General features: G+C 36.3%; 1 protein-coding gene across 1 annotated transcript in view; it reads right to left on the reverse strand.

The window, feature by feature from the left end:
• The window catches only part of LOC110110272 (probable phosphoinositide phosphatase SAC9), an 80,220-nt gene that overhangs the window by 64,819 nt on the left and 3,924 nt on the right, over positions 1-11,477 (reverse strand). The window contains exons 2-4 of the mRNA XM_020841667.2: positions 8,514-8,629; positions 7,622-8,220; positions 4,179-4,308 (exon numbers count right to left, since the gene is read on the reverse strand). Of these exons, the coding sequence (XP_020697326.1) occupies positions 4,179-4,308; positions 7,622-8,220; positions 8,514-8,526 (742 nt within the window). The 5' untranslated portion in view covers positions 8,527-8,629. The remainder of the gene's footprint in view (positions 1-4,178; positions 4,309-7,621; positions 8,221-8,513; positions 8,630-11,477) is intronic.

An 11,477-nucleotide genomic window follows, 5' to 3' on the forward strand; every position in this document is an offset into this window, starting at 1 on the left:
TAAATCACTATAATGATAGGGCACAACACATCTTGAACTTAAGAGTCCATGCCATTCAATTGCAGAAGATAGGAATTAATTGGCTTGCGTTGTCTTTATGTATGTGCTGCAATCAACATGGGTGAGCTTGATCCTAAGAAGTTTGTCGACAGCTACTACTTAGTGAATACTTATCGGAGAACTTATGAGTTCAATATTATGAAAATCAGTCGTCCTAATGAATGGCCTGAAAACAACATAGTATACCCATTGTCACAAAATTATAATAAACCAAAGAGGGACCGGCTACAGTGTTGAGAAGAGCTCCATCAACTAAATGACACAAAAAAGGAGCTTAAAAATGCCAACTATAATCCCCTAGTGTAGTAAATGTAAAGAGAGTAGACATAATAGCCGTAGTTTTGAAAACTAGACCGGACCGGCCGATTCGACCGGTTCAACCGTGAACCGGTCATATGGCCGGTTCGGTCCTCATGAAAAATCGGCCCAACATAAAATCATTGAGAATCAGTTTGAACTGCCAGTTCAACTAGCCAATCGTTGAATCAATCCCAATTTTTAAGAACCAATCAATTCAATTTATAACCTATTTAAATAATTTAACTTAATATAAAATATTAAATTAATTTCAATATAACAAATTTAATTTAATAATGAGCTGAAATTTTTATAATAATTATGTATCAATTAATTACCAACAATTCATACCCACATTGTCCCACCATCTAATGTGAGCTCTTAAACCATGAAAATAGGAAAAGCTATATAAACAACATAAAATAAAGCTCCCAAGTAATATGAAACTAAACAACTAGTTGAAATTTTTACTTTAAACATATACATTATATATTTTTAAACAATTTTTTTAATAATGAGAACAATATTTATTTCATTTAATTATATAGTAATTATATTTAATTGTTTATCTATTTTATATTTTATTTTTTTTAATATACATTATTAAAATTTAATTTTAATGATTTAATCTATTAATTAATTTTAAATAATTTAGCATTGATATGTCACCAAAATCTGCCTTGAGCACGAATCTTGATGCAAATATGAGTTGGAGGCTTTCAAAATTAAATTCAAGATCATCCAAACTCTAATTTCAGCAAACCTATAATGAAATTGATCATCTAAGTAAGACAAATCCAATGATACCAAGTGCAGTCCAATCGGACCCCAAATGAGCCCAAATCAAAGGACGAAGCCTACTTTGAAGCTTCAGAACATTAATTGTATAAGCAAATAACGTCCAAATATAGCATGCTTATAGTCGAATCGAGAGGCGAGACGAGATAAATCCAACAAGCACAAGATCACTCAATTTGACATCGCTAAGGCACCTAAATGCTTGATAAACGCACTATGATCAAGAGAATCAGTGTGAACCATCTAATGAAACACTCTCAAATTGTCCTTGATCTTCTCTATATTTACTAGCCACGTCACTCTCAAAAAATTATAAATAGACCTCCATTCTTCACATGGAGGAGCGAAAAAAAAAAAAGAAACAGAACAAAATAATGGAAAGATTCGGGAGCTCTCTTGCTTCTAACCATCGCAGGATCTCTTCCCGACCACCGACCAACGCCAAACTTCTACCCATTCGTCGACCACCGCCACTCTTCCCGACCACCAACCATCACCGAACTTTCACCCATTCGTTAGCAATCTCTTGATCTCTTCCTGACTATTGATCTTCGTCAGACTTCCGCCCGTTAGTTGGACGCCGTTGGATCTCTTCCCTACCACTGATCGTCGACGAACTTCCACTAGTTCGTCAACCACCGTCGGATTTCTTCCCGACTATCGACCGTCGCCGGCCTTCTACCCGTTCATCAACTGTCGTTTATCTCTTTCCGACCACCGACCATCGCCGGACTTCTACTTGATCAGCCGTCGTCGGATCTCCTTCTAACTACTGATCTTTGTACGACCTCAGCATGTTTGTTGGATGCCGTTAGATCTTCTTTCTAATCGCTGACCGTCATCGGACCACTGTCGAACATTCTCTTGACTATTATCATATTATTCCCAACGTTAACCATCCATTAAAGATTATAAGCTCCTGTTAGGGTTTGGCAAAATCTTCAACATAATTTATTCTCCCTTTCTTTGAGTTTTGGGGACGGGTCTATCTTTGTATTTCATCAAACAATAGTAAAATCCTTTTAACTAAGCAAGGCCTAGTGGTTTCCCCTTTTTAGGGGTTTTCACATAAAAATTTTGGTGTTCCTCTGTCTCCTCAATTGCCTGTTTATTTGCTAAATTTTTGTGTATCATTAGGACGTAAAATTTTTTGTAAATTTTTTTTACTCTGCTGCCACGAATTTCTCAACCCATAACAAGCATGAATGATTTATAGATGTAAAATTTTAATATGAATTTAATATATATTTTATGTTTATAAAATTTATCTAAATATATAACATAAATTAACAATAGTTTATAATAATTTAAATTAAATTGAACATAAATTAGTAATAATTTATAAGTTTATATGTAAACTAAATTTATTTTTAGTCATAAATTTATATCATTATATTATTTATTTTTTATTTAAATAATTATAATATTTATTACATTATTTGATTTAACACCAGTAGAACCATTAAACCTTGAACCTCAAATATTTTTGGTTCAACATCAGGTCTGATTTCACAACCATGATAATAATAGAAGTTGTGGTAAAAAGTGTTGTTCTTATTTTTAAATAAGGTTGACTTCATTATCTTGAGTTTAGCCTTAATATTTCTTCCCTAGTATAGGGCCTTATTTATAGGACCTTTTTAGGTGGATTCTTAAAGACTTAGCGGCTAGCCCTAAAAAATCCAAAAACCTAGGATACTTCTTCCTATATGACCGTTGGAGCCTTTAGGCTAGGTTAACCATAATTTGCCCTTAAGAGGTGTCAAGGACCCTTAGCAAACTACTCTAGACCCTGTAAACCCATTAGGAAAAACTTTAATCCTTCACAAATCGCACTTGTGAAAGGTTAAAGTCCATCCAAAATAGGAAACACAAATAAACCCTAGGTGAACACCATGGGCTTGAATGCACCAGTATGGGACTAAATTGGGCACTTACTAATAATTGGAGGACTACTTTAGGATTTTTCTCCACTAATAATAGTTGAAGATTTCAAGCAGCCTAACGCCTCCCTCAAAGAGTTTAGAAGTGGCACCATTAAAATGCAAGCATTATCCAGAATACTCTACCAAAACACGATAAGAAAAAATCCACGGTGCAGAACAAGTGGGAACTAAACTATAAAGGCAAAGGTCTACTGAGGGCAAACTTTTTCATTTCATATGAAAGCACAACGTAAACAAACTAGGGGAGAGAGGTCTCAATTTATCATCAGATAGAAAAAGGGAAGTGAAATCTGTACAAATACTAAGGCCAGTATGCTAACAGTAAGTAAAGATGGTGAAGAGCCACAACAGCAAATTATTTGATGAAACAGCTACAATTATATTATTAATGAGAAGCACGTCGGCCCAATAACACATTCACATAGTGTTCTGCCCCAAGTCCAGAATATTGTCTCTCCTAAGCCCGAAAAAAATTAAAGGGCTGAGATTAGGCATCAATAATATACTGAAGTTAAACCAAAGTTATTCAATAAATGCAGATTTTTAAAGCCAACCCCAGAATAGATTGGTATGAGACTGAGGGTGGTTGAGTAATATGTGTCTTTCCCAGGATGTTGCACTAATTAAATCCAGTAGAATGTCAGATTTATCGAAAGGAGTTATACCCAAAAAAAAGGTTGAATTCACTTTTTACACTCGTGCCCTTAAATAGAAAAACAAACGAGTTTATACGCAAAAATTCTAAGGAACTACTATTGATGTGAAACGTACATATACCCATAAGGGTAAAAACGGAAAAACATCAAAATAAAATACGCTACTACATAAAATGACAAAATACAAGTCATGCTCGTGGCCGTCGATCTCCGGCGTCGAAAATATGCTGACGATGTCCTCATCAACTATGCCGTATAATACAGAAATTAAATCATTAAATGGGAAAATATACAACCTTTCTAAAAATCTAAACGAGATTTTATGTTAAATCAAGTTATCCTGCATGAAATATAGATATATCCCAAGTTTCTATACAAGTTTTCAGAACATAGCACAAATGAGAAAAGAAGGGTGCAACACCTGTGCTAGAACATGCGTTCAGTCCCCTAGCTAAATAGCGGGTACCAGGATGCAACCTACTTCGACGAGCAAAAAGCGCAACAATGCCCCCTGGCCCGGAGTTCCCAAAATTTCTGCATTCGGCAAATCCCTGAACAGTGTTCATCAATGTTAGCAAATCAGGATAACAGAAATTAAAAAAAAAAACAAAAACAAAAACTTCTTAAATAAGACAAATAATGAATTTTAAATAAATAAGCAAGAGTTAAGAAAACATCAAAGAAAAAATGATCAATGCATATAATGAAAAAGAAGATGAAAAACAATGGCTTAGCAAAAAAATGGGCATAACTAGGGGGAAAACCTAATAGAAATCATGATTTACTAAAGAACGGGATGTGGAAAATGGTATATTAGTTTTATGTGCCTTCAACAAACAATAAATTTGAAAAAACACCCAAAGGGTTTGTAATCAGTTGAAAGCTTGTGGCACAAATAATGGTTAACTCCGCCACAGCCTAGTCAATTCAGATATGCACGAAATAGAACTTACTTCCACGGAAAAGGCACATCCAACTATGGCCTACAGAAGCTCTACTTCTAACAAGGGCTATGTAGTTGCTATTCAGTTCACCAAATGAACCAAACAATACCGAATTTGGCTCTACCAACTGACAAACTGATCCAACCAAATTCCTTCCAAAAATGGAAACAAAAAATATTCAAAATTTCTTAAAAAATAAAATTGCACAATCTAGATGAAACAAAATTCATAAACCATATTTGACTTCTTGATTAAATTACAGATCATGGGTTTGGGGATGAACTATAATCCAAAATCTCAAATCCATATTTAGCTTTTCCACGGTAAACCAAAAATCTAAATTCAATCTAGAACTGTGACCTCCTTGTCTGATTTTAACGAAAATGTACACCACCAAAACAGACTCTATGTTGAGATTGGCAAGCTTTAATATAATATACACACCTACTTCTCGCTCTTTATTATCCAATTAAACATTTGACAATTAACTCGTCAGTATGAATAAACGGCTTTCCCATCTAGAATAGAACTCAAACCAGTTGAAATCCCTTGTTTAATAGCATGTCTTATGATGTAAAACATACGCATGGAAACAAGAACTGCTTGGGGATTTAATATCAAATTATTAAAACTTTGCTAATTATAAATTTAGTGCTTACCCAAGTTAGGTTCTCGGAGTTATCAATTAGAGACTAAGCAGGGCTTGTAGTTACAATTAGATTAACTGGACAATATCAAATTAACAACATATAAATAGAGAGTAATGTTATGTCAAGAAACAATAATCGACGGTTAACAAATAGAACTCTTCACCTTGGGTCCCTCACTCACGCTCTTGATAGTGGGGCTATAACGGAGGAAGATTGAAAGCAAACCAAGCAACGCCATTAGGAGACAAATGGTGCCCAAGGTATAGTCCGTTGGAGAAGTAACCGGCGGCGGGGAATCCACAGGATGACTAATGAGTATCCAACGTCCAGGAGGAATATGCACCTCGATGGAAGGTGCTAACGTAAAAGGATGTGTTTCAAGTAATCCTCCACAGAAAAGTCCACATCTAGGTTCACGTCAAGAAACGGGTATTCGTCCGGTGATCTTCCACTCTTCAAGAAACTTTGTTCGTCGATGAATTCCGCTAAGTGGGGAAGGAGTTAATCCCAATTGGACAGCAGTTGGGAGGCCTTCTTGGACCACTTCCTGGCTGATTTTGACGTTCCTGGACTGGTGGCAGCAGCCGGTGATTCTCCAATCAACTGGCCAGCAGCTAGGAGGTCTCCCGGGACAACTTTGTTGCTGATATGAGCACTCTTGAACAGAGGACAGCAACCTGAAATTTTCCCAAACAGTGGACAGCATGTGGACATGCAAGAAGAAAATCTGTAACAGCCTTTAGGTGGGGGCTCGGGTTGGGGAAAGTGGAGAAGGGGCGGCTAGGATTAGGTGGGGATTTGGGAGGAGAAAAGAAATCTGAAATTAATTCTCAGATTTAGTGAAATTGGAGAGAAGGATTTGAATTTGAATTCAAGTTCAAATAAAAATGATTAATGGGAGGTGAGGAATTATGGGAGGTAATTAGAGTCTTAATAGATAGCGATTAATGAAAATTGGAGAGAGAGGGGAGGGGGAGTTAATTGCTTAGTATGTGGGGCCCACGGAAATTAATAAAGGTTTTAATCAAATCTGAAATTCTAATTCATATTTTATTAAATGATGGAGTTTCCTAATCGGCGTTGATTAATAAAGAAGGTATTTGAAATTGAAATATTTATTTGAATTCAAAAACAAACCTTTCCATATTAATAGCACATTAAATTAGGAAAGTAATCATGGTTAGTTTGAATTTTGAAATTCAAACGAAGAACAAGAGGGCCAGCGGGTGGGGATCTATGGGGTAGTGGCTAGGCTGATTTCGGTGTAGGGGGGGAGAGAGGAGAAGGGTGGGTGGCGGTTGGGTTGGAGGAAGCGGGTGGCCCAGGGAGGCCGGCGGCAAAAAGGGATGGGGCTCGGTGGGCTGAAACTGGCGGCTTGCAGGTGGGGATTCCGGCGGCTAGGGGAGAAGGGAAGAATTGGAAGAAGAAGAAGATAGGAACCAAGAGCTCCCACAAAGGGGGCTGTTGGGTATTTCGAATGAGCCTCTCCTAGGCTTCGCCACTCTCTCTAGAACTCACAAAGAGATCCAAAAGCAAAAGCTGGATTTTTTTTTTTTCATATCAATCATCATCCAGTGCAATGCATGAGGCCTCCTATAAATAGGTCAAAATGAAACAAAAACTAAAAGGCATAAATGCCCTCGGGGTTACAATATCAAATGACCACATATAAGAGTAAAACAGTAAAAACTTAAAAAATAAAATAAACTACTACATAAAATGACTCAAAATATAAACTCCTGATCGTGGCCGTCGATCTCCGGTGTCTCCGATGGTACACGTGTTGAAATCGCTGACGATGTCCTCATCATCTTAATTGCACCTTCTGTTGCTTTCTCTTATGAGGCTAACGAAATTGTTAATACTCCAAAGGATCTAAACTATGAAAGAAAATAATACTGAAGTCCATAAGGGCGTGTTTCCAGAACTACCACTGTGAAGTGAAATACATTACGTCCAAAAGAAAACCCACGTGTCACAGCCAAAAAATGCAGATTTTCCAGTGTTTTTACTTTCTGATCTACCTGCCAAGGGATATTTTTTGTCAAAACAAAACGCAAGGCATTCACTGCAACCATCACTTCACAAATATAAGCACATAAGGAATACTTCTTATCATGAACAATTTAAACAACAAAAGTGAACTATTGAAAGGAAGCTGTTTTAAACATTAATTGCTGTAAGCCCCAGAATCAGACAAATTGTAGTTTCAAAAATATTACATAGGAATGACTTACAAAACCAATTCAATAGAGTCCATGCGTACAAACCTGCAGGAGAATAACGCAATGTTTTGGCAGGCCAATATCCCTGAATGGTTTGGAAAACCAAGCATTCCAAACAAATTCATCATCAGGATTCTGGGAAGTCATGGCACTTGGAAAAGGTCGTGTAATATCCCTTGTTTCACAAAAATAGTGCTTTCCATCGATGTCAAGTTCAGCTAATTCCTGGATATTTTTATGCTCTCCTTTGCCCAGTGATTGAGGGTTCTGAAGCTGGATTTTTATCCATTTACTTTCTGTAACTGTGTAAACACAGCCACCACCAGGAAGTAGAGGAATCGTACGGATCAGCCTGGTTGCTACTAGAAGCAATCCAAAACTTCCAAGTGCCGCATAGCCAAGTAAGGCCCTCGCATGAGTGATATTCTTACATAAAAGCCTCGAACCATCCGTAATGTAGTTTAAAGCTTCTTCCTCACGGTTAAAAAGGTCATGCCCAAGCTTTCCAGTATAACTCAGTGAACCAGTAGTTGGATCGATGTTAATTACTTGAGTATCACTCCTTGTTGACAGACTCACAAGAATGTAAACTTCACTGGTTTCCAGCACAATAACAAGAACAGAGGTCTCCCTTGAAACGCCATCTAGGAAAATAATAAAAACAGATTCTTTTCAGTTTATGAATGCAAATACAGTATCATAATCCATATAGCACTGATAAGGATATAAGGACAAAAAATATCAAATGGGACAAAAAAAAACTACAAAAAAGGCATCATTAATCAACATAAAATTAGGCACCATGACGGACAAAATAAAAAAGACATATATACAATAAGACCACATTAATCCAGAAAAAAGTATAACAACATAATAACTTGTATAGTATACATGAGAATCTAACTTATCGGTTAATTATTTTCAAAAAAAAAACTACCAGGTGATTCCATGTAGGCTGCTAGGTAGCAGTGCTTCAATAAAACTTCGGCTCATGCGCTTTCTTTTCCAAAAAAAAAAAGCTAAAAGTTCTAGATTTAGAAAAGAAGCGAGGACCTGCAACAAAAAAAGAACTGTTAGACATAATATATTGGAATGAAGACTGGAGGACAGACAGATTTTTCACAAACGATATTTGTTGCACCCATATAAAACTAAAAAAATGACTCTAGTGTCAGCAATGCATTTATGGAAATAAAGAGGCTGGTCCTAACCAAAGATCATTCACCTCCTTTGTTGCTCAAAAAAAGAAAATGTCAAGAATAAATGCGGAGTACTAACAGGTGAAACTTGAAGATCCCATTGAGGATATTTAAACTAATTCTATAGAGGGAAAATGATCAAAATGGTACTTTAACTCTTTATGAAGAGCTAAAAATGGTCACCAACTATATTAAATAATCATTTTAGTTCTTCAAGTCCTTGAAAAGGAACCAAAATGGTCCTATAGTGAGATTATTTTGGTTCCTCTTTAAAGAGTTGAAGGATTAAAATAATCCTTTAATATAGTTGGGAACCATTTTGGTCATTCATAAAGAGTTAAGGCATTTTAGTCCTTTTCTCTAATTATATATAAAGGTATCCAAAAATAATGCTAATAATATCCATCATATGTCAAAATATAGTTGGGAACCATTTTAGTCATTCATCATGCCAATGTTGCTCAAAATCGTTCACTGCCATCATATGCCACTAGCACCATCCACTAGTTATGTATATCAACAACACTCCAGATCAAGCTAACATTGTGATCGCTAACACCATGATCTCATTCCCAGTCTTTACTTAACCTACCATCTTTGACAACTCACAATGAATATGTATCATGCATGCTTGCGACTCACTGGCAAAAAGCTCGTATTGTTGTTCTGATGATCTCTCCTCCACCACTTCATCATCAACCCCAATGCTCAAAAGCTTTCTACCATTGCCTACCTACTTCAACCATTAAAAGTTATTAGTCTTTGCCCGTCGCAACTCTCTTCAACGAGTTTTTTTATGGTCATAATCATATAGATCCATAACCACCAATCCTTGTCACAACACTCTTCCACAAGCCTCCAACAATGATTCTCTCATCATTGTGTTCCACTTTCACTGCATCTGACTTTCGATCAACCTCGCCTACAATGTCAGTGGCTTTTATCACTACATCGACCTCTTTATTGATACACTATTGATACTCTTCATTGACACTCTCCATTTGGTGTTGAATGTTGATCATTAAAAGAAAATATAATATTAAGTTAACTATTACAGAGATGAGGATGCTCAGGTGGATGAGTAGCTTTACTTTTAGAGACAGGATATGAAATGAGCATATATGTGAAAAAGTTGTAGTAGCTCCAATCGAAGATAAGATTAGAGAGTCGCCTTAAATATTTCACATAAAACGGCGGTCTTCTGATGACCCAGTTAGAAAAGTAGATGTAGTAGATTTAACTTATGTTAAGAAAAGTAGAGGTAGACCTAAAAAGACTTAGTTAGCAAATATTAGAAATGTCAAACTTGCCAATGAGATGCTTTATGGATTCAACTCCAGTGACTCTCCCAAACTTTTTTTGCTCCAAATTTAATATTGGTAGCTAGATCATTGCTTGCACATCCAATGTGCATTTCTCAAATACTATAAATATTATAAATGGAGAGCTAAATAGTTACTTTCTGATGTAAAACGTAATGCATGGAAACAAGAACTGCTTGGGGATTTAAGACTGTTAAAGCTTTGCTAGTTATAAAATTAATGCTTACCCAAATTAGGTTTTCAGAATTATCAAGTCAAAATTAAGTAAGGCATGCGGTTACAACTAGATTAACGAGACAAGATCAAATTGACAACATAAAATTAGAGAGTAATGTTATGGGGAGAAACAATAATCCATAATTAACAAATAGAACTTTTCACCTTGGGTCTCTCACTCACTCTCTTGTTGGTGGCACTTTTAATGGAGGAAGATTGAGAGCAACCGAGCGATGCCACAAGGAGACAAATGGCGCACAAAGTGTAGTCCGTTGGAGTGGTAGCCGGTGGCGGGTAGTCTATGGGATAACTAGTGAGCATCCAACGTCTTATCCATTCTTTCTTGGTCTTCAAAGACGAAGCCGTGGTCGAAGTTGGGATCGGCCGTCCATGGATGTGGAGAACTCTTTCTTGAGCCCTTGAGCTGACCACTTGTTGAAGCAAAAGAGGAGAAGATGGGGGGAGTTGGCTATGGTTGGGGCTAAGAGGCAAATGCAGGAAATCTGAAATAAAATTCAGATTTTAGTGGTTTAGGAGAGGGATTTAATTTGAATTTCAAATTAATCCAAGGAGGGAGGGGTGGAAATGGGGAGAAGAGTTGGGCTGAATTTGTGGAGGTGATTAGGAGAGAAGTAAGTTTGGAATCTTAATTAATTGGATCCATAATGAGATACCAATTAATGAAGATTGGTGAGGTGGATAAAAGAGACTTAATGGGGGAGAGAGAGGAGAGAGGGGCCGGCCATGTATAGTGGTGAGGAGGCTTGAGAATTTAAATGAGTGGGGACCACAAGGAGTTAATTAAACATAATAATATATGACATTTAATTTCAGAATTAATTATATCATAAGTAACTCCCAAATTCAAATGAAAATAAGAGGGAATTTGAATTTGAATTTCAAACATGTGTAACTCCTCTTAATTAATTATCATAAGTAACTCCCAAATTCAAATGAAAGTAAGAGGGAATTTGAATTTGAATTTCAAACATGTGTAACTCCTCTTAATTAATTATCATAAGTAACTCCCAAATTCAAATGAAAGTAAGAGGGAATTTGAATTTGAATTTCAAATATGTGTAACTCCTCTTAATTAATTTTCCAAATTAATATGGCTTAATTAGGAAAGTCATTAAGAGAGGGGAATTCAAAATTCAAAGGGGG

Source organism: Dendrobium catenatum, unplaced genomic scaffold, assembly GCF_001605985.2.
Source record: "Dendrobium catenatum unplaced genomic scaffold, ASM160598v2 fragScaff_scaffold_9, whole genome shotgun sequence".
In the NCBI taxonomy this organism is placed as follows: domain Eukaryota; kingdom Viridiplantae; phylum Streptophyta; class Magnoliopsida; order Asparagales; family Orchidaceae; genus Dendrobium; species Dendrobium catenatum.